We start from the raw sequence: 23,120 nt of genomic DNA on the forward strand, positions 1-23,120 counted from the left end.
ATATATTTGAATATTTACAGATTGCCTTGTAAACTGCGCTGGTAAGTTCAGAATTTGTATATCCAAAAACAACAACATTATAATTTTATGCAGTATTTTATATTGACAAGTTATATTAATAATATAAATTAAGTAAAACAAAATCACTTCACATGTTTTTTGATAATTATAATACTATATTTGAAACTAAATATAATGACTTTTAATCAGATAGATCTGACTCGGCATTGCCGACTCTAAGACGCAGCTCATTAATCTCATCCCGACGCATTTTAAGCGCACGCTTAGCCAAATCGTATTTGCTAACCAAAGTTGAATAGTCCTTTTGTAGCTGCGCCACTTGTGCCTAGCAAGAAAGCAAAAAAAATTACAATAATAATTGGTAAATATTAAAATATGTAGCTTACTTTAAGATCATTAATTTCCTCAGCAGTTGCTGCTGCTAGTTTGGTAGCATCGCTGCTTTCAAATTGCTTAAGTCGCTCTTCGAGCGCAATGATTTGCTTATAGCGTGAGCGACAGATGGTTAAGCTGTCCGCTAGTTTAGCATTAAGTTTGCTTAGCTCCTTGTCGTAGTCGCCATCGGTTTGAATTGCTATAGTGGAACTTGGCTTGGCAGCTGTAGCCAAACTTAGTTTGTGCTTAAAGCGTTTAAGTTCCTCATAGCTCTTGGCCTGTTCATCTTGCAGTCGCTTTTTGAGCAGCGCATTTTCATCCTTAAGTGGATGATTACGCAGCTCAATGTTCAAAGCAACGACTTTACTTTTCTCTATATACAGCTCTCGTTGGCAGTCCTTTAGCTTGAGATCAAGTTCTGCACAATTGCAATTGTTGTCTGCAAATATAGGCAATCGATAGTATCGATAACATAAATAGATTGTATGAGCTACTTACCCACTGGATCTGTCATAATGGCCACATGTTTAGTATCATTCCAATAAGATTGACGTCGTCGCTCATCATGCGTGCTAATGCGACGATTTCTGCGCACCTCCGATTCGTAGCTTAGCGATTTCTATTGAACATAAAATGCATTAAAAGAAGTCTAAATTATTTAGTGAAAACCTACTCTGGGTGGCACCGCATCACGTTCCAAACTTCTTCTGCCTAATGTAGGCGATGAAGCGGATGCATTTGATTCAAACGATGTATTACTGCTGCTATTGGTGGATTTTGCTTTCAAGTCAAGCTCCAGCTTCTTGAGCAATTCACCTGTGGCACAAAGTTTCTCTTCGAGATCGCGTTTGTCCTGCAACAAGCTATTGATGGTGCCGCTCATTTGCGCACGCTCCAGCTCAAAGTTTTTCTGCAAGTTAACAAAACGATTAAGAAAAATATGCCAAAAAATAAGACTTCATAAGTAAAATACAATATTTGTGTGCGAAATTTAAATTCAAAATTAGCCACAAATATTTATTTTTGTTTAATGGAGCTAACTCTCAATAATTTGTAATGCTTATTCAATATTCAATAAGCAGCATTAACTCAATAGGTAAAATACAATATTTGTGTTCGAAATTTAAATTCAAAAATAAGCACAAATATTTATTTTTGATCTCAATAACTTGTAGTGCTAATCAATGCGTTATTGAATATATTTTCTAAATTGAATTTAGTAATCTCAATCGCTTTGAACTTACCAGAGTAGCGCACTGTTTGTTAATATCAGTGGTAAGCTTATTAACCTCATTGCTTAGCTGGGCCAACTGCTTGGATTCCGCTGTTGTAGCTGCGGCCAGACGCTGCTTGAGCTGCTCAGCAGCTTGCTCCTTGGCTTGCAGCTCCAATTGCAGTTGCTTGTTCCGCTGCTGCTCCATGTCGAGCGCTGTTTGCATATTGAGCGCATTTTTAAGCTTTACAGTCAGCTGATGATTTGTTGCCTCCAGCTCAAGTTTCTGTGCGGCAAAGGAGTCGAGCTTAAGCTGCTGCTCAGCGCATGCGCCTTGCAGCTCCTGCAGCTGCCGCTCGAATGCGGCTGCGTCTGCTGTCATTTGTGCTTGCAACTGTTGCAATTGTGTGGACAAGTTGCTTTGCTCCAGCGCAGCTTGTTGCTTCTGCTGCTCCAGCGCTTGCAGCTGAGCTTGCAATGTGGCATCAGTTTGCATTTGTTGGTTGAGCGTGTCGACTTGTTGTTGCAAGCTGCTGTTCAGCGCCTTTGCCTCAGTTAGCTGCAGTTGCAGCTGCTGCTGCTCTTCGCTGCGCTTGGCAAACTCTAAAAACTTTTGGTCATTTTTTTCCACCTTCAGCTGCATATCATTTGCCTTGCTGTTGAGCGTTTCGACTTTTTCATACATCTCAGTTTGCATTTGTTCATGATCTTCTTCCAGCTTCTTAATCTCTGCTAAAATCAGTTGATCTTTTATTTTCTGCTCTGCTTGCATACGCTGTATGCTCTGCTTGCTTTGCTCCAGCGCACTGCTTAGTTGGATCTTTTCGAGCTGCAGCACTGCAAGCTTGGCTGCCTGCTCGCTCTTTAGCTGCTCGTAGTCCTGCAATTTCTCTTGTAGCTCCTCCAGCTGCTGCTCTGGTTGGCTACGCGCCTGACTCAAGTCCAACTTGGCTTGCAGCTGCTCCAGCAATTTGTGATTCTCCTTGTAGCGCAGCTCGAGCTCGTCTTTCTCCTTGAGTAACTCATTGAGCTTAGTCTCCAAAGCTTTAAAGTTCTCTACACTTTCATCGCGCTCAGTCTGCGCAGCTTGTAGACTTTTCAGACACTTTTCATGCTCCATTAGCAATGCAATTTGCTTAGTCTCCAAAGCTTTCAAGTTCTCTACACTCGCTTCTAGTTCATTGCGCTCAGTCTCCAAGGCTTTGAGCTGCTGCACGTTTTCATCGCAGCGCAGCTCCAGCTGCTTCTTCTCTTTAAGTAACCCATTGAGCTTAGTCTCCAAAGCTTTAAGGTTCTCTACACTTTCTTCCAGTTGTTTATTCTTTTGCAACAACTCATCGCGCTCAGTCTCCAGGGCTTTGAGTTGCTGCACGTTTTCTTCACAGCTCAGCTGCAGCTTCTGCTTCTCTTCAAGTAACTCATTGAGCTTAGTCTCCAAAGCTTTAAGGTTCTCTACACTTTCTTCCAGTTGTTTATTCTTTTGCCAACAACTCAACACGCTCAATCTCCAAGGGCTTGTAGATTTTCCAGAACACTGCTTCATGCTCTAACAACTAACGCTATTTGCTTAGTCTCCACAGCTTTCAAGTTCTCTACACTCGCTTCTAGTTCATTGCGCTCAGTCTCCAAGGCTTTGAGCTGCTGCACGTTTTCTTCACAGCTCAGCTGCAGCTTCTTCTTCTCTTCAACTAACTCATTGAGCTTAGTCTCCACAGCTTTCAAGTTCTCTACACTCGCTTCCAGCTGTGCATTCTTCTTGAGCAACTCATTACGCTCAGTTTCCATAGCTTGCAGCTGTTCGAGGTTCTTCTTCTTTTCTTCCATCAACGCTTGTTGCTTACTCTCCGCAGCTTTCAAGTTCTCTACACTTGCAGTGCGTTCCAAGGACATTTGCTGCTTTTGCTCACTCTCCAAAGCGTGCAGCTGCTCTACAAATGCGGCATTCTCCATGCGCAGCTGCTCCAAGCGCTGCTCATATTCAGTTTTACTCTCCTTCCATTCCAAATTATATTTACGCAAATTCTCACGATAGCCGCTCTCGCTTTGCTCAATCTTATCCAAATAGTCCAGCTGCATGGCATCCAGCTCAGCCTTGTGCTGCTGCTGCAGCTCCATATTTTGAAACTGCTTGAGCTGTTGCTCCAGCTGCGCAACAGTTTCCTCCAGCTGCGCTTTGCACGCCTGCAGCTCATCAATGTGCGTGCGATCGAGCGCGGATTTCTCCGCTTGTCTATCGAGCTGTTGCTGCTTTGCCAGCACATTCGCTTGCAGCTCCACCTGTTGCACATCCATGCTGATGCAGCGTTCGTTGAGCTCAGCCAGCTCCGTTTGCTGGCGTTGGATGAGCTCGTTCTTGCTGCCAAGCTGTGAGAGCTGCTGCTTTAGCTCCGCTTGCAGTTCAAAGACTTCGCCGTTCATATTGTAAAGCGTCGTCTGCACGCTGACCAGCTGCTCCTGCTTAATGTCCAGCTGACTGTTGTTGTTGCAAAGCTGCAGGCTCTCATTGATGGTATTCTCTTTGACCTTCTCCTGCAGCTCCTCGTAGACGAGCGTCATTTCGGCCTTGTGCTTCTCCAGCGTTTCGATTTGCTGCTTGTAGTCTTCGACTTGGCTAACAATGAAGGATTTCTCAAGCAGCGCATCCTCCAGCGTCTTCATTTGCTCACGCATCTCTTGTATGGTGCACTCAGTTGATTCGATCAGCTGATTCTTTGCGCTAATTTCTTGCTCCAGCTGCTGCAGACGCGTTAGCAGCTCCACTGGCTTTGCTTGCTGCTGCTGCTGCTGCTGCAGCTGCGCAGCCAGCGTTGTGCATTGCTCGCGCAGATTGTCGCCCTCTTGCACGCTCTCCATGAGATCATTGGATAGCGCATCGTATTCCTTTTGCATATCATCGAATTTCGCTTGTATGTGCTGCAGCTTCTCCAGCAGCTCCTCATTGCGCGCTCTGAGCTCAGCGGCAAGCGTTTGCTGCTCCTTGTGCTCCTCTGCCTGCAGCAGCTGTTGCTGCACCTGCTCCACGCGCTGCTTCAGTCTGGTAATCTCTTGCTGCAGCTGCTCATTCTGCTGCTGCAGCTGCTCGCAGAGCGCTGTATTCCTTTCAAGCAGCGCATAGTCCTGCTGTAGTTTTGCATACTTAAGCTGTATGGCCTCGTAGTCCTTTTGCATTGCTTGCCAGGCTGCCTCCTGACGCTGCTGCGACTGCTCCAGCTCCACGTACTTGGCTTGCAGCGATTGCTTCGACTGCTCTGCTGTAACAACATCGCGACTGAGACGCTCACAGCGCTCGGTGCGCTCATTAACATCGCTGCTCATTTGCTCATACAGCAGCTGCACGGACTCGAGTCTGGCGCGCGTGTTTTCAATCTCCACACGCAGCTGCTCGCATTCACATTCAATTTTCTCCTGCGCCGCCAGCTTGCCATTGCTCTGCGCCTGCTTGTACTCCTCCAGCATGCGCTCCAGCTCCTGACACTTGTTGCATATTTGTTCGCAGCTGCTTTCGATGTCCGGGCACATGGAACGCATGTGCGCATCTTTGCTATTGCGCAGCATTTCACTGGACAGCTCGTTGAGCGTCTGCTGGAAATGCTCCTTCTCCGCAATTATGCACAGCAGCTCCGACTCCTTCTCCGATATGGCACTGAGCAGTTCGCTCTCGCGTCGCTCTGCTCTAGACTTGTGGCTCTCATACTGAAACTCAATATCAACTGCCGCACGATTCTCCATCTCAAGACGCTGCACTGTTTGCTTCAGTTCGCTCAGCTGCGCCTCGTAGCTGTCCACCTTGGCCTGCAGGTCGTTAGAGCTGCAAGCAAATAGTATATATTAATTATATATAATAATAATAATTAGTGCTATTTGTTTGTTGCACAGTGTAGAAATGCTGAAGCGTGCTTAGCATAACATTAACAAGAATTTAATAGCGCACAAGGTTAGACAATTCTTTAGCTGACTTTGTTATAATTTTTTAAAATATTTATAATTATATATATATAGTTATAGCACATTTTTGTGTCATTTATTTTAATTAAATGTTTTTAAATTTGTATTAGCTTTGTAATTGTTAAGTTTATTATTTTATTTTGTACTATTTATATTTGATTTTGATTAACACTTTGCACTTATTTATTTATAATTGTAATTTATTGTTTTATTATTATTTTTTGTTTATAAACTGCTTGTTTACACTTTGTATATATTTTTTATTATTTAATGCTGCTTTTACTTGGCTAAACAGCTGCAGTTTTAATTTTATTTATAGCCCACACATCAAAGTAAAATAACCAAATGCATTTCGGCTGCAACTTTGCCCGGACAAATTTTGTGTGATGCGTAAAAATAGAGACGCCTCGGCATTCCAGCTGAGCCATCTACGCCGCCGCTGCTCCCAGCTTTGGCCCTTAGCTTTTGTTTTCTGTTGCTGACTGACTTACATAGATTTGTTTATACGTATGTATGTGTGATTATATCACAGTTTGATCGGGCGTCTCTTTTGGTAGCAACAGCTGCAAGCGAAGACGTCATTGATCGCTCGCTCGCTCGTTCGGAACGCCAAGACACGACTGTAGTTGATTGAAATTAACTCTCAATTGCTTAAGGTGCCCACATAATGGGTGCAGAGTAAACCGTAGCCAGTTAGTTAGTTAGTTAGTTTGTCGTCACCCACGAAAATGAATTCAAACCGTTTCGCGTTTGCTTATCGCAATTTGCATTTTGTTGTTATTTTTATTGGCCATGGCTGGCGCGCGAGAGTTACAAACGATCGTGCCCAATTTATTTGCAAAACTGGCTCATAATACACGCATACACACACACGCATACTCAATTTGCTTGTGTGTGTACTTTTGTTTATCTTCCAGCTTTATTTTGACTTCTGCTCGCTCGCGTTGTCTCGAGTGCTTTGAGCGAGCAAGAGCAAATGAGCGTGAGAGAGCGTAGCTGGCCCTTTGCTGCGGCAGCGCTAAGTCACCACGCTTAAATTCACCTCGCTTGTATTCATGTGCGCAGTGGCAACGCGCGCTTGTCAAGTGTTGAATTTAACATTTGAACGTATTCAACGTACAGCAAAGTTGAGTTTAAATTTATTTAAATGTTATTTATTTAATTCAACAAATTCAAAATAATTTTAACAATTAATTATTATTTTTAATGTATAAAAATAACAAATAATTATATATTTTTATATATTTCAACACAATTCATGATTATTTTATGTTTTGTTATTTATATTTTTTATTCAATTATTATTGCACAATTGTTTGCATTTCTATTGATATATAATGAATTATAAAGTGTCTATAGTCGATTATTTAATTACTCACCGCTTTGTGAAATCAGCGCGCTCGTTTTGCAGCTCATTAATTTTGTCTGTGGCTGTGGTTAGTTTCTGAGTGAGATCTTCCCATTCGGTGTTAATATGTTGTTCTATTTTGGAAAACGTTTGCAGCTCAATAAGCTCACGTTCAAACTTTTCCCTACTGCATGCAAAATGAAAATGAATGGGGCATGAATGAATGAGAATGCATTGGTGTGTGTGTGTGTGTAAGCATGGAAATGTGCAAATTAATATATTGGAACTTACTTTTGTGGCGCCAGATGCTCTGGGCAAGGGGTTAGCGTCAGTTGTATTTGACTGGATATCATAGAGTCGGGCATTTGGCCAAATTCATGCAGCTCTGCGGGCTTAAACTCTTCCTCTGCAATATCCAATGATTTCATTATGTTTATAGTCTTGGGTGCATTGCCAATGCGCGGATGCACATTGCCCGCATAGAAGCTGGGCTTGGGCAAGTTGGAAAACTTGAGCAGATTAGCTTCGGTAGCTTCGGCATAGAACGTAGGCTTGGGCAGATTGGAAACCTTGTGCTGAGCACTAGCCTCAACCGCTGGCAAAGGCTCCAAATTTGTCGATGCTGGACACCAAGTGCGACGACGATTTCTATTGCGCTGATCAATAAGCGAATGACTAGAGATAATCTTGAGCGTATCGGTTTTAATGCGCTGCTCCAGCAGACTAACTTTGACCTGCGACTCATTGCGACGCTTCTCCTCAGCCAGCTGACCCTCCAGCGTTTTAATCTGACGCTCCAAGCGACGCATCATGGTAGCATCCGATACATTTTCATTAAGCTGCGGCTTCAGCTTGATTTTCTTGGCACGCATGGCAAAGCTAAGCGTGGAGTTGGACTCCTCTACAATGGAGGGCTTAATAGTGCATATGATGGAGGTGAAGGCATTGCCACCCAACGAGGCTTGCAGTATGCGCGTTAGCTTTGATTCACGATAGCATATATATCGATTGTCTATGTTCTCGCTCAACTGCTTGATGACATTGCTGAGAAAATGCAAACTCTTGTTAATGTGTCCGCCTTCCTTTAAACGCGCACCACGTGCGCCTGTCTGATCCGCGCGCTCCGAGCCAGCCAAATCCACCAAATGCAGCAGACTCTGATTGACAGCGCCGTCAGCATCGCCGCCTGTGACGCGTGACTCTATAATCTGCAAAAAAATTACATTTTATATATGAAAACATATTTTAATTTGTAACTTACTATGCGAAAAATGGCATGGGAGCGACTGGAGCGTTCGTTCATATTGGTTTCACCCACAGTGCGCTCTTTGTTGCCCAGACACAGCAGACGCAGCATGTCCTCCTCGCTAGTTATAATGCACTCCTCGCAGTTGACATTAACCATGCCGCTGCTTTCATGTATTTTCAGATCCTGATTCTTTTTATTAAGCAAATCACATATCTTTTCATTATAAATCTCAATGTAGCCCACGCGCAACAAAAAGTCGCGATCGGTTTGTTTGGCAATCTGTTTAAAGATTTCCTTTACAGCCAGCACCATGACTCCTGGATTACGCTCATCTCCCATCATTGTATAAGTTTTGCCTGCACAAAATACAAATGTCATTAGCTGACAGCTATATATAGCTTATATATGTGTAAATGCTCACCCGATGAGGTCTGTCCGTAGGCAAATATAGTGCCATTGAAGCCTTTGATGCATGCCTCGACAATATGACTGGCCATGCAGTCAAAGATTTTCTGATTGTTGCAGTCTTGATCGAAGACATAATCTGTAGGCAGTATTCTTATTAGCAATCACTTATTGCTGTTGTTGTTGTTGGTATTGTTGCTTACCAAATGCGCAAGGCTCCGATGCGCCGTCAATTAATTGCAGCGAGCGTTCCTCTTTAACTTGCCACAAGACGGTTTGTCCCGGCTCCACTGGACGCACTTTGATGCACACTTGTATTGAACTTTTCACAGACATTTTTAGACAGGCATAAAATTCCTACACTATTACAGTTATTTTCAAAATGGTGCACTTTGATTTGAAGCACAATGCTATTGTCACTTCAATTTGACAATAACTGTCTAAACATTCAAACACGCACACACTGACACAACGTATACGATTATAAACATCAAATAAACAATTTGTTGTACTGTGTCTTGGCGTTTCACATATAAATTAATAAAAGTGGCGCAAATATTAAACACGACGCGCTGTACGCAGAATTGTAGTGTGACCGATTGCAGCCAGCAGAAATAAACCAACGGCCGCCACAAATTCGCATGCCGCCACATATTACATGCCGCCACTAAATAGCTGCCGCCACAAAACATTCGATAGGCAGATACCTTCACTAAGCACTAAGCTAAGTTGTGCGCGCTAAGTTTGAAAAAATTGTAGTGCGCCCTTACTTTTTTAATAAAAAATAGATAGTCTTGTTCTTCATAACGCAGCTTTATTGTATTTTTAATAAATATTAATAACTCTCTAAGCACATGGATCTCTACTTAAATTGCTTATTTAACGACTCATTTTTTAACTAATTCCATATTATGCTAGCGACTTAACTGAAGTGTGTGTGTATATAATTTGTTTTTATATGTTATGTGCAAACAAATTGCACATTTAAACAACTAAAGTGTGTATGTATATGTATTGTATTTATTTAAAATGGACGCAATGTAAAAAACAAGGAAACAATAAACAAATATAACTTGTCTGTACTTATAGCTTGCTTTATTCATATGTATAATTTATGTCTATGCAACTTGTATGTATATATATATGTTGTTGTTTTTTTTTTTTATTAATTACGCTAAGTTAGTTGACTTGTGATGAATTCTCATAGTTCAAAAAGAAAACAGTTTAAAAAATTGCGCAAAAAACTTAAATTAAATTGAGGTAGAAAATTACTAAAAGTAACACATGTGTATGTTATAATAATAAGGCAAGTGTGTGGGTAAGACTCTTGTAGAGTCTGCATAGGGATACGGCTCAGCTCATGCAATAAGTAAACTAAATATAAGAACTAAGCAAACTTATATATAATTATAAGTACTATATATAGGAAAATTGCAAAAAGATATAAAATTAAATGCAAAACTGAGTATATGCTGAGGTAATTGTTAACCAGAATTTAATGCTTAACACTAAAGTAGTTTATTTTATGTATAGTAGTTATTAATAAATTAAATATACATTGCCTGGCAAATGGGGCGATGTAATAATTAAAGTTCTGGTTCTCTGAGGTTTACGTTTGTTTTTTTGTTTTTTTTTTTTATAAAAATGAATGCATCCAATGAAGACTCTTAATATTATTGGCAAGTTTGAACTGGAAGATATATGTTTATATGATTTTTTTTTTTTGCTGAGGTAGTGCGGTTGCTTGTTTTTAAATCTTCTGCTCTGTACCTGAGTTTGAGGTTAAGTACACAAGTTGTCATGGCACAACTGAATTAATCAGTTTTAAAAATGAATACAAAAAATAACTGCGAGTCTATAGAAAAACGTTGGATACAAGTACAAAGTGCTGCATAAATTATTTACAAAATTTGTCATTAGTTGTTATAAATGCTAAAACTTAGTAATATATGTGCTTATATAGGTTTGGATATTAAATGCGCTTTTTACTGCTTTTTTATACACACAAACAGGTACATGTGTATATTATTATATATATATATAATATATATATGCTGTAGTGCATTTAGATGAAGTTTGAAGAAGCACAACATAAATTCTACTAGTGGTAATATTAAATTGTTTATAAATTGCTGCCGCTTGTGTTGCTAGTTGCTAGTTAACTATATAAATCGTATGTTTTTTGCTTCATTTTTTATGTATTGTACACTGGTAAACTGGTATACATGAGGATAAGGCTACTCGTTACAAATGTTCCATAAAATTTTGTTTTTATAATTTCTTTTTTTGGAGTATACAACTGTTTTTTATCTTTTGCTCTCTGCTGTGCTTGTTGCCTCTTATGTATTATGCACGCCCTCGTCTTCGGAGTAGTTGTCCTCGGCCTCCGAATTGGCTGCCTCTTGATTGCTGCCCGACTGATTGTTGTCCAAGCCCAAATCCATGGGCTCGGAGCCATCGCGTCTAATTTCGGCGCCCGCTGCAGCAGCAGCAGCAGCTTCTGCTTCTTCCTGCGCTGCAGCTAAGCTCAAAGCGCCATCTGGCGACAAACTGCTGGCCAGCTGCTGCTCGCGTCGCAGTATGGGCTCAATGGTTAGACCTGCGGCGCCAGCGGCAGCGCCAAAGGCGGCATTGGAGCCAGCGCCTGCCAATTTGCTGAGATCAAACTGCGCTGGCAGCAAACTGGTCGGCAGCTTGTCCAGACTATGACCCATGGCATTCAGTTGCGCCATTTTTGCAGCATGCAGCGCTGCAGCAGCGGCGTGCTCCTGCGACATGCCCATGCCTAAGAAAAAGTTATATGTTAGTTTAGCAATTGTTGCTCAGACTTTGCGCTCAGTGTACTTACCAAATGTATTCTCTGTTATAAACTGCAGATAAGTGTCCAGCAGCGACTGCCCTGCATTGCTGCTGTTGGGCAGCTGCGCATCCTTTTGCTGTCCCATTGCTGCTGCAGCTGCCACAGCGGCGGCCTCGTTACGCATACGCGATGCATGCCCAAAATTGCTTAGCAAACTTTCATGATAGCGACTCAAATCGCTGGCACTGCCGCCATAAAGCCCATTGCCTGTAGTCAGATCCTCGGGATCATCATCCGAATCCTCAGCGTCATCCAAGCCGCTGGCATTGCTCAAATCCAGTTTCTGACCGCTGCCGCCGTTGCCATTGCCGCTGCTGCCGCTGCCGCCAGTGGGCGAAGCGCGTGCTCTCAACTCTGCCGGCGAAATTTTTACGCCCGCCTTGGCCAACAGCCGCGAAGCCAGCTCCGGATCGAATGCGCTTGGCATAGGCAGCACGGGCAGATCCTTGGTCGATATGCCGCGATGCTGACGCGACATATGCGAGTGCAGCGAGTTGCGCGACTTGGCCACAGTGCCGCACAGCACGCAACGATAGCCAGGACACACTGTATGCTTGTCCTCCAGATGAGTGCGCAGCGTATGCGCCGAACGGTAAATCTTGCCACATTTGGGGCATGGGCGTGGATCGGTGGCACGCACACGCATTTCCAAAGAGCGACGAGAAACTGTAAATAGTAATTAACAAACAATTAGTAATTGTTTAAAATTTATTTCAATTATTTTGCAACAGCAACTAGAAAACTATCGTTTGTTAATTATTTTAATTTAATACAAATATTTAACAATTTCATATATTGTCAATTTCATTCGTTTTCATTTCTTTGTGTGTTGAATATTTTATAAAAATTTATAATTTATAAATTATTGAATCTTTTTTAAAAATTTATTTTTATATTTTTGTAAAAAAAAAAAAAAAAAAATCAGTTTAGTAGTATAAAATTTGTAAAATATTTTTGTATAAGAATTTCTTTTTTTTTTTTTAATTTTTTGTATGTAATTTAAATTTATTTAATAATTTTTCAATTATTTTTTCAAATTACGCAATTGCCTCAAAATTTGTTTGCAAATTTTTTTAAATATTTTTTATTATAACTGCACGATAGTTTTTTAGTTGGACTGTCATTAAATTATTTAATTCAGCTGCTAAATGAAACTTGTTCGCAGCTCCATAACTTTTTCATCGTTTGCTCTTTATTATTCATCAAAATATATTTGCCTCATCGCATCATCGTACATAAATTGCAGTTACATTATTAATTGTAATTATTTAATGTTGTTTTTGTTTTTTTATTATAATGCTTTAGTGCTACAGTTTATGCAAACAATTGGCCAAACTAAAAGTTTATAAATACAATATATATAATTGAAATTTTTTATTGTAAAATTGTCCGTGTCGAAATGGAATAGTTATAGATTTATATATCAATGACCATTGATCATCTTTAGTTTAGTTTTTTTTGCTTCTGATTAACATTATAGGAACCTTTTTACGTATGTGTTAATTTTTTGCTCACTTTTGCCTTCAAAAATGTACCCAATAAAAAAAAAAACAAAATCTATAATAACTGAAATTAATACTAAAGACAATTTGTTGCTGCTTGGCTTAGCATTGTCGCTTTTATTTAATGTTATAGTTATTATTTTTAGTTGTGTTTTTTTTTTGGCTAAAAATATATTACGCAGGCACATTCTATTTTGTTTCATTATCATTAACTTTAGTTGTAATACCTACAATAATTATTTTTTTTTTTTTTGGATTTTTTACTGCAGCATTTTTTATCTACAAATAGTTTAGCGTCCTTATGGGGAGTTCTGCTTATGCCTAGACTCAAATACTATAAATTGTGTATGTGTGTGTGTGTGTGTGTGTGTAGCCAGCTCTATTTATAATACTGTAGTTACGAGCTACTAGCTAGTTAGTGCCTCGTTTTAAGCGCCAACTGGATTTTGTTTTCGAGTCGCCAATTTGTTGTTTTCAATTCATCTAAGTTTTTTCCCTATTTCTTATTTGCATATGTATATCCAGTTCACTAAATTACAGTTAACCTTTTGCAGCTCTGCTACGCCTCATAAGTTTGAAATGTTACGAGTATACTTTTTATCATATCTTCACTGTAGTTGTGTAGCTCTCTCAACTTTTTACAGTGTATTTGTTGTTTTTGCTTTTGTTGTATATAAAGTTTGGAAGTACGCGTATGTACTAGTTTTTTTTTAAATATATATATGTATATATACTATATGGAATATAGGAACGTAATAATTGTTTTTAATGCTAGCATCTTATGTCATCGCTGTCTGTATCAAAAAATGAAAGACTTTAACTTTAGGCAGAGTCATGGGTGCAACTTTTTATAAAAATAGCTTGGGAAAAGTTTTTATATGCAAAAATGAAAAAGTTAATAACAAACTTTGGTAGAACTTTCAAAAATTGTTTTGAAAAAAATTGTAATATTCAAAAATTATAAATTAAAAGCAATTTTATATGTTAGAAAAATTTAAAAAAAATACAGTTTAATTTTTTTAAAGCAATTTTTACCAAATAATAAACTTCTAAACGTAGTACACCTAATGTAATAATTAAAAATTATATTTTGATTTTACGAAATGGAAAATTCGATTTCGAAATAATGAAAATATGTAAAAATAAATTCTTTTTAAATTTCAAATTTAATAGATTCTGTATTTTAATTTTTCGAAATCCAAAATTCGTATTCGAAATACTTTAAAATGTGTGAAATAAATTCTTGTTAGTAGATTCAATAAATACTGTATTTTAAATTTTCGAAATCGAAAATTCGAGTTCGAAATAATAAAAATATGTTAAATAAATTCATTTTAAATTTCAAATTTAATAAATTCTGTATTTTGTTTTTTCGAAATCGAAAATTCAAGTTCGAAATTATAAAAATATGTAAAATAAATTCGCTTATAAATTCTGTAGATTTTCTAAAAGCGAAATTGAACTTAAAATCAAGCAAGCTGCAAATTTGGACTTTCGTACTGCCCCATGACACGCTGGAAAAGACTTTTGAGAACTCTAATCGACGCATACAAGTATTTTGTGCTAAGTTTTGTCACTTGGCCTAACCTACAATGAATGCGAGTTGTCTTGAGTTTGCTCATTTTGGTTTTTGGTTTTAGTTTTTGGTTTTTAGAATTATTGTCGCCATTGACTTTGGTAAGCAGCAACCCTAGAAAGCTTTTACATTATAATGTTTGGTACTAGTGCGAGTATCTGCGGGCGTGTGGGCGTGGCATGCAAGGCGGTCATGGGTGTACCGCTCACAATGCCAACTAGTTGGCCGCCTCGCTTTTGAATTTGAAATCGGGACCGCCGGCAAAGGGGCCGCCCGATGAGCGCATGGCCTTCATCTTGGCCCATTGTATGGTGTGCTTGATGCGCATGTGATTGCGCACCGAATTGGGATGAGCGAAGCGGCGGCCACACTCAATAACGGGACATACGGGACTATCGCGCGGATAGTGACGATCCAGATGCTGGCGAAAGACGCGCTGCTCCAGCGGCGTGTCGCAGAGCGGACAAGGCAGCATATAGTTGTTGCTGCTGCTGCTGCTGCCATTATTGTTGTTGCTGTTGTTGTTGTTGTTGCTGGCGGCAGCAGTTTGGCTGTTGCTGCTGCTGGCTGCCAAGGCTGAGGCTGAAGCGCTGGCTGTGGCTGCTGCGGCGGCGGCAGCGGCTACAGCTGCTGCTGAAGTGTTTTGAAAAAGTTCTGGAAAGTCGCGCGAGCGACTCAAGGCGATGGTGCGTGCCATAAACAAATTGGCAGTCAGCTGTTGCTGATGTGAAACGGATACGGATTGCTGCAGTTCATCCAAATATTGTTGCTGCTGTGTGTCATGGCGTGTGGCATGTTGCAGCTGCTGTTGATGTTGCTGTTGCTGCTGATGCTGCTGCAAAGTTTGATACAAAGTGCTCTCGCTTTGTCTGCAGCGCTTCATGGTCAAACTTATAGCCGAACTTGCTGAGCTGCTGCGTTCATCCTGATCCTGGAACGGCTCCTCTTCGCTGTCGTTCCAGCTGCGCGCCGAAGGCGTTGGCGATGAATTTGCTGAGCGATTCTTTTTAAGCAGCTGTCGATTGCTGCTGCTGCTGTTGTTGTTGTTGTTATGCTGACTAAGATTGTTGTTGTTGTTATTGTTGTTGTTGCTGCTGCTGCCGTATAACTGCGCCAGCTGCTGCGGTCGCTGCATTAACTTGGCCAACTTACAAGCTGACGGCTGTCGATCTGCCACATGCGCCTGCTGCGGCTGCTGCTGCTGCTGCTCATCGATTTCGATTGCCTCCTGTTTTATGTTGGGCGTAGCCAAAAAGTTGCCTATGTTGCCGTATTATATACAAAAGTAACAGTTAGCCGCACTAATATTTATTATTGCAAAATTTCTGAGCCAATTTTGTATCCAGCGCAGCAGCAACAACAACAACAACAGCAGAACTGAATTTGTTTTTTTTAACTTTTCTTGCATTTTATGCTTGCCAATTAGCTTCAGTTCTTTAGTTTTGCTATTATTATTTGCTATAGCCAATTTTTATATTCATATAATTATTTATAATTTGACAGGCAGGCAAGCAATATTTATATAGATGCATTAAAATTAAAACAATTTAAATTATGTACAAAATTAAGCGCTAAACTAGTTAAAATGTTCTTTACGCAGCAAAACTCACAGTCGAAAAATTGTTTGCCTACTTTTGCGCGTCAGCTAGTTTTTAGCTATAATTAGCTTGTTTTGCGCTACAATTTGAATTTCAATTTCAGTTATTGATAAAGGCGCGTCACAAAATCGCGTGCCAAGCAGCGTTTTGATCAGTTATATAGCATGCATAGCTCATATGTGTGTTGCATAGATAATAATAATAAATATTTGAAAAAAACTAAAACGCAATTTAATGTATAGCAAATTGCCAGGGCTGGCCTCATATATATGCGAATCAGAGATTTGCATTGCACACACACACATGCATGCTAAATATAAGGGGCGTGTCTCTAAATATATAGTCTCGACATGACGCAAGTGTGCGAATGAGATAGCTACATGTGTGTGTGTGTGTGTGTGTGTGGCAACGAAAAATGAAATCAAATTAAACAATTTACTTCAGCCTTTGTGCGTGACAACTCAAGGGAAAATGCAAACAAATTCGTTGCATAAATATATCATGTGAAAAATACAATAAAATTTTTACAACATGTGCATATATAGTTTACTATATATAAGCCATATGTGTGTATGTGTGTGCAGCCAAGCTCGATTGGCTCACAGTTTGTTGCAGCTTCGTCGTCTCCTTTGACCAGCCAAGCACATTTTCAAATCTGTCCCACACACAAGGCGGCCAAGCTCTAAGCCCAAAGTGCAGGCTGCCCCAGCTCGAGCTGCTGCTGCTGCTTGTCATTTGCAGCATATGAAACGCAAATCAGGCGTAAGCCCTTAACCCTTAACCCCATGTTACCGCCGCCGCTGCTCTCTTGCACTGCATTTTTTATTTAGTTTAGTTTAATTTTGCTCAAAGAATTCTTTCGTGTTAGTCGATTGCACAAAAGCTTGTGCGTTGGCCTGTGCGTCACCCCCACCACCCCCCTTGCTTTCATTTTGTGCATAATTAATTAAATATAAAATGCAAACTCAATTTACTAAATAGTTATGCACATTGTTTAAGTAGCAAAGTCAGTAGCAGCAGCTCAAAGACATTTTCTTTGCATTTTTTATGTTTCGAAATATTTTTTGTTTGGTTTGGCCAAGTTCGTGGAAATTTGAAAACAATTGTTTTTAATACCATTGTGCAATATTAGTAGAATTCATTGGCTTTCATTTTAATACCACACACATTTTAAAAACAAAAATTCTGCGAAGCACCAATATATGTTTAACTTTTTGCTTAGTTTTTGTTTCAACAAATTTAAAATTTAAAAATTGAAAAAATATTTGCTGGCATGTATATAATTTATATTTTTTTAATATTTTTTTTATATGTGCTTTGTTTTTATTTCAACAAATTTAAAATTTATTTTTATACAGTCATAAAAATTGAAAAACTATTTGCTGACATGTATAAAAAATAAATATAAATTTAATAAAATTAATTAATTTAATAATTTCTTTTGTGCCTAATTTGTTTAGATTTTTTATTATACAAAAATTCATATAAAAAATAAACTTGCTCATTCTTCTATTTTACTTTTTCAGAATCGTTAATTTGTCAAACTCACAGGTAAATATTTTGCTTTTCTATGTTCTTTTAATTCAACAAATTTAAAATTTATTTTTTATTTTAAACTTTTGTTATAAAAATTGAAAATCCATTTAATCCTGACATGTAATTTTAATTTAATAATCTTTTGCGCCTAATTTAGTTTAGTTTTTTTATTGTACAAAAATGCAGATAAAAATGAATTCAAGTGCAAAAATTATATCTGCAGCTTTTTCAATCTTTACTTTTTTAGAATCTTTAATTTGTTAATATCATAAGCAAAGATTTTTCTTTTCTATGTTAGAAACATAAAGTTCTAAATAAAATACCAAATGTTTTACTTTTGAGCTGCTAAAATGTTTTGATAAAAATTTATAGTTGCTGCTCAACTTAGTATAGCTATATCTTAAAATCTGTAGGCTGTAGCTTTAGGTTTTAGTTAGGCACTTAACTAACTAACTAACTAACTATTCTATTCTTATAGTAGAAGCAACTCCCCAAGGCATTTTTGCCTGCTTTACATAAATACGCAACTCAAGTTGTATAATTAAATCAATGCAAAGTCAGGCCACAAACACACACACACACATACACATACATTTGCATGTGTGTGTGTGTGTGTTTTTAAAACGGACTTGTGTGTGGCCAAACGACTTGGGCTTGGTGTCCTGAACTCATCAATTATAGCCATTGGACTTGGACTAAGGCGCTGCTGCTGCTGCTGCTGACCCTTAGTTGTCCCACTAAGGGGCACAGTTATGTAAGAAAGTCAGACACACACACACACACCTTTAAGCAATTGCATGTGGCATGGTATTAGTGTGCAACTTAATGGTTATTTAAACTTGAGCTGAGGCGCTTCGATTCAGATTCATTCTACGCTCAGACTTCGCATGTCGCGTTGCTGTTAGCGTCAATAGAAATTAGCTTTATTAAAGATAAAGCCACAGAGTCGTCGTAGTAACATTTCCTTTCGCGCCCTCAGTCCATTGGACTATTTTGCATTTGGTAAATGAACTGAGTTGTGGCAAATAATGAATTTTTCTATATAAATCACTCGCGTCAATGGGCCCAGGCCAGGCCAGGCCAGGCCCATTGATATAATGTTGATAAAGTTGTATACGAGCTCAAAGTATGTAAACATTTTGTCTTTGTCGATGGCACGAAAAAAGGGTTGCCTGCTTTTAGGGGTTGGGGCTTGTAGTTTAACGCGTAGGTGTGTTTAATGGTCATTTTTCGATGTCTTGCGATACTTATCACCTCAACTTATTATTATTATTATTATTATGCACATTTTTTCGCTTCTCTTTTTTTGGGCGTGCTCTGCGCCTTTTGTTCTTATTGGAATTTATTACTTAATAAGTTGGCTTGGCTTTCGAACATTTTATGTGCGGGTTGCACACAATTTTTCAGCTTCGGTGGTTGGTACTACCAAAATTTTTACGATTTGTTGTTTCAGCGAATTTCAAGATTTTTTCTCCACAGCTGGACACACAAATTGCTACAATGCTAATGTCTATGAAGTGTACGCATCACATAGATAGATAATAAAACTATAAAAAGCTTAAATGTTGACTACATGCGACTTTTATTAATTTTTATGGTGCTCGGTTTTATTAGCGCCGCCGTCGTCGCACACACACACAAGTTTATCAGCATATTTGCAATAAAACACGTAATACAGCAAGTTACATATGCATGCACTGCAAGAAATTGGGGAGCACAAAGTGCAAAAGAGTCAAGTAAAGTCTTAAGCAGCATATTTAAATTTCAGTACTATATATATAGCTTATTATATTAATATGGAAACTGCTTGTATTGTAGCAAAATAAATTCCAAATTGTACGTTTCTTAATCTTTTTACACTTTTAAAGCAATTTGTATTAGTTTTGCTTAGTTTTGAAATTCTTAATAATTTTTTTTTTTATACTTTTGAGTAAAACTTATAATTTCGCTGCTCGAAAAAATTTTGTTAAATGTATTAAATTATATAAATCAAAAATTTTGTATACCATTTAGTAGTTTAAGCTACTTAGTAAAATACTAAAGGCAAAATTTCTTGATTTTGAAAGATGGTTTAGCAAAAATTTGAAAAAATTTGAAGTCCACAAATTAAAATTTATTTAAAACTATTTGTATATAAATAATATATTTCTATAAACAAATTTGATTGATTTTGGCAGAAGGTTTAGCATAAGTTAAACAAAAATGGGCTGAAGACCACAAATTAAAGTTTTTTTTAACACACTTTGTTTAATCATATAAATTTTTATATTATAAAAATCGCTGTCATATATTCAAAGCAATTATTTTTGAGCTTGAAGTTCACAAATTAAAGTATTTTTGAACTCTATATATTATTTTATTAATTAGCAATTATTTTTGCGCATGAAAGTAGGCTAAGAATAAATTGAGTAAACTTTTGGTCCGTTCTAAACATTAGAATTTCTTTTTAAACTAACTGAGTACTAAAAATTTATTGCTGTCATATTTTGACACTATTTATTTGTTAGAATTTTTTGCAGTGCATGCAACTCAAGTATAGTAACCAACCCGCTACAAATTGTGGCGGCGTCAGAATTTTACGAGCGCGTCTGCTTTTGGGCAAAAATAAGTTGTGATTGTGATTGAATTATTGATAAAGTGATTACACCACTGCGCTGACCGCTGCCAGGAACAAGCTCAAGCATTTTCATAACAGGCGCAAAGGGGTGTGGGGGCTGTAAAAATCATTCAGCGTATGCATTAAACTGCGACTGCGAGTTAATTAGCCTCAAGTCTCAAGTGGAACTGGCAAAGATTTATCGAAAACCCATTTGAGATTGCAGCCGTGTCCAGCGCCCAAGTCCCGGCGATGTCAGCAGACAATCCATCTCAGTATTTGTTTATCTTGGAGCAAGGGCACATACGCATCAAAATAAAAAAATGAACTTAGAGTGGGTGTGTGGCATGGAAATTGGGCTAGCCGCTGTGGCACGTAGCAAGCCAAAGCCACTACAAAAAAAGTAAAAAAAAAAAACTGAAATGTTGTTTAAACTTTGCAAACAAGTTTTGTTTGCTTCGTTTTTTTTTTTTGTTGTTTTCTTTTGTGTTGCCTTTTTCTGTTTTCCTTGCGCTTTTTTTTCGCATAGATAGCATTCGAAATTGAAAGCGAAATTGCCGTTGAGCATGTGTGACGACAGGACGACAGCACAGGACAACAGCAAGTGCCCAAAGAGGCGAGGGGGAGTGGCTGGGGGCTGAGCTGGGCGCTGTGATATATGAACTGACAGCGGCACTAACTTCCAAGACAAGGCGCGTTGCGCATCTTTGCCAAACGCCACTCGAGCTTTGTCCAAATTGTAAGTGACGCCGCCCAAAAGCGACAACAGAACGTAGCAAAAAAAAAAAGAAAGTTGCATATACAACAATAAAAACAACAACAACAATAGCAAATATAACCAAACGCGTTCAGCCAAAGCTTTGAATTAGTTTTTTGCGCTTGCGAATTTTATTTACTCTGCAATTGCCAATTGCTTGGATAGCCTAAAATAATGCGCAAGATTTGATTGTATAATGCTTAGAAATTATTTATTATATTTCTGCTTTATTGGAAATATATTTGCAGCTATATAATTGCACTAATTTATTTATTTGCATATTTTTAGCAGCTTTGTTTAATATTAAATCAAATAAATTCGCAGCCACATATTTTTTTCACAAAGAAAGTTTTTTAAATTTCTTTTCAACTTATTTTAAATTAAATAAATTCTCAGCCACATATTTTTTTTAACTAAGCAATTATTTGGCATTTATTTTCAACTACATATTTGCTTTAATTATATTATTTATATAATTTTGTAGCACTTGAAATTTAAAAAAATTAATTCGTTGCATCAATTTTTTAACTTAATAATGTGTTGAAGCTTTGGAAATATTTTTTTTTTTAATATAGTTTTGCGTTAGGTATATTTTTTAAATATTTTTTAGAGCTCTCACTAATTTTTTGAATTTCCAAAAGTCTCTGCATCAAGCAAATTCTAGAAATATGTGCTCAACTATATTTTTATTTTAGTCTTTAAATTTATATATTCAATTTAAGAGCATTATTTATATTTTAAAATTTAAAAAAATTAAATTGATGAATTAGTAGCATGGAAATATTTGCGTATATTATTTAAATATTTTTTTAGAGCTTTAAAATTTGAAAAAACTTATTTTTTAAGGTCTTAAGTTTTGAAACTTAAAAAATTTAAAACGCTAAACGTATTTGAAGCTCAAATTATTAAGCAAAAATATTATAATAATTTTTTAGCATTTTTTTATATTATTTTATATGCCAAATAACTATGAAAAATAATTTTAAAGTGTCTGCGCAGCTCTTTTTTGTTAGCAACTATTTTCAAGAGCATTTTGAGCTAAACTTTTGAGCAGCAGCAATAAAATTATTATTATATTTTGTTTTGTTTGCCTTTTGTTGTTTATATAAAATATATATATGTATACATGTGCAATGCTTTATGTGTGTGCGTGTGTGACGAATGGCGATAATGTTGTTTGTAAGTTTTGAAATGAGAAAAGTTTCGACGACGAGCTGTGGCGACAGCAGCGATGGGGTCAGCACAGCGATTGAAAAATTGCATATGGTTGGTAAATGAAATAAAAAAATGTGCTGCATACTTAGTGGGGGCCCAAGGCAAAAGGCTTAGAAGAGACAGCTAAGGAAATTAGCTAAGCGAGAGATGGCAAAATCTGCTGGCCCGCTTGCGGTAATAAATTAGTCACGCCATAGATGTGGGCCGAGCGAAACAAAAGCAGCACACACACACACATATGCAAACAGTTGGACAAAACAAACAAGCAAAGAGCAAGAGCAAGAGCAAGAGCAAGGCAAAGTGGGTGGACAGCTGCTGCGCTGGCTGCAAGAAGCAGCAAAAAGGAAAAAGTTAAAAAGGATAAATCGCTTGTGTTCATCGCTCTTCGCACATAATAAATGTATCTTTTACTTGCGCAGCAGCAGCCGCCAAGGAGTTGCCCCCCACACAAAGACAGACAGACAAACACACACGCTAGCTTGACGTAAGTAACTTGCCACACACACACACAGCTAAAGCTAGAGCGAGATAGCAATGCATATATATGTGTGTGTATAGTATATAAACTTAACAGCATTTGGCTATCTTTTTGCAATTGATGTATTACACATAAAAGTTTTCAGGCTGCCCCACAGTTCATGCCAACCACCCCACCCCACCCCACCACACAGCTACAGCCACATACAAAGACAGTCCCATGTACTCGCATTGCTTATGCCCTTTTCTATTACTATTCCACACACACAGGCACACACACACGACGCTTGTATGTGTAGCACAAGTCCAAGACATTCACAACGGCCACGTTCGCAAACAAAACGCACGCATACAATTACAAAACTGTTACACGTATGCAGCAGTTGGTAAGAGCGAGACGCACTGTGTGTGTGTGAGCGAGTCGACAGTCGTCGGGCGCACAGTTTT

The 23,120-nt window shown here is 38.2% G+C and overlaps 3 protein-coding genes across 3 annotated transcripts in view; all 3 read right to left on the bottom strand.

Annotated features, from left to right (window-relative positions):
- Window positions 1–154: 154 nt before the first annotated feature.
- LOC108608044 (kinesin-like protein KIN-7I) lies at window positions 155–8,935 on the bottom strand. The gene is given in 11 exon segments (XM_033293254.1): window positions 155–346; window positions 408–835; window positions 895–1,015; window positions 1,070–1,306; window positions 1,641–3,145; window positions 3,148–5,417; window positions 6,934–7,089; window positions 7,194–8,110; window positions 8,164–8,507; window positions 8,573–8,695; window positions 8,760–8,935. Coding segments are annotated over 11 exon segments (6,378 nt in total). The 5' UTR covers window positions 8,893–8,935; the 3' UTR covers window positions 155–202.
- Window positions 8,936–10,647: 1,712 nt separating this feature from the next.
- On the bottom strand, window positions 10,648–12,073 carry LOC108602912 (protein abrupt-like). Its single transcript, XM_017991228.2, has 2 exons — window positions 11,405–12,073; window positions 10,648–11,341 (listed from the first exon to the last, which is right to left on the bottom strand). The coding sequence occupies exons 1-2, from the start codon at window positions 12,060–12,062 to the stop codon at window positions 10,896–10,898; spliced, it is 1,104 nt and encodes a 367-aa protein (XP_017846717.1). The 5' UTR covers window positions 12,063–12,073; the 3' UTR covers window positions 10,648–10,895.
- A 2,271-nt stretch (window positions 12,074–14,344) lies between these two features.
- LOC108607644 (protein abrupt) overlaps window positions 14,345–23,120 on the bottom strand; it is a 51,603-nt gene continuing 42,827 nt past the window's right edge. The window contains 1 exon segment of the mRNA XM_033294857.1: window positions 14,345–15,754. Within this exon segment, the coding sequence (XP_033150748.1) occupies window positions 14,712–15,754 (1,043 nt within the window). The 3' untranslated portion in view covers window positions 14,345–14,711.

Source organism: Drosophila busckii, chromosome 2L, assembly GCF_011750605.1.
Source record: "Drosophila busckii strain San Diego stock center, stock number 13000-0081.31 chromosome 2L, ASM1175060v1, whole genome shotgun sequence".
Taxonomy (NCBI): domain Eukaryota; kingdom Metazoa; phylum Arthropoda; class Insecta; order Diptera; family Drosophilidae; genus Drosophila; species Drosophila busckii.

Excerpts from the sequence above, each read along its gene's own strand:
- LOC108602912 (XM_017991228.2), bottom strand. The coding sequence starts at position 12,062 with ATGCGTGTGCGTGCCACCGATCCACGCCCATGCCCCAAATGTGGCAAG. Across the intron at positions 11,342-11,404 it reads TATAACAGAGAATACATTTG|GCATGGGCATGTCGCAGGAG; the intron begins GTAAGTACACTG and ends ACTTTTTCTTAG.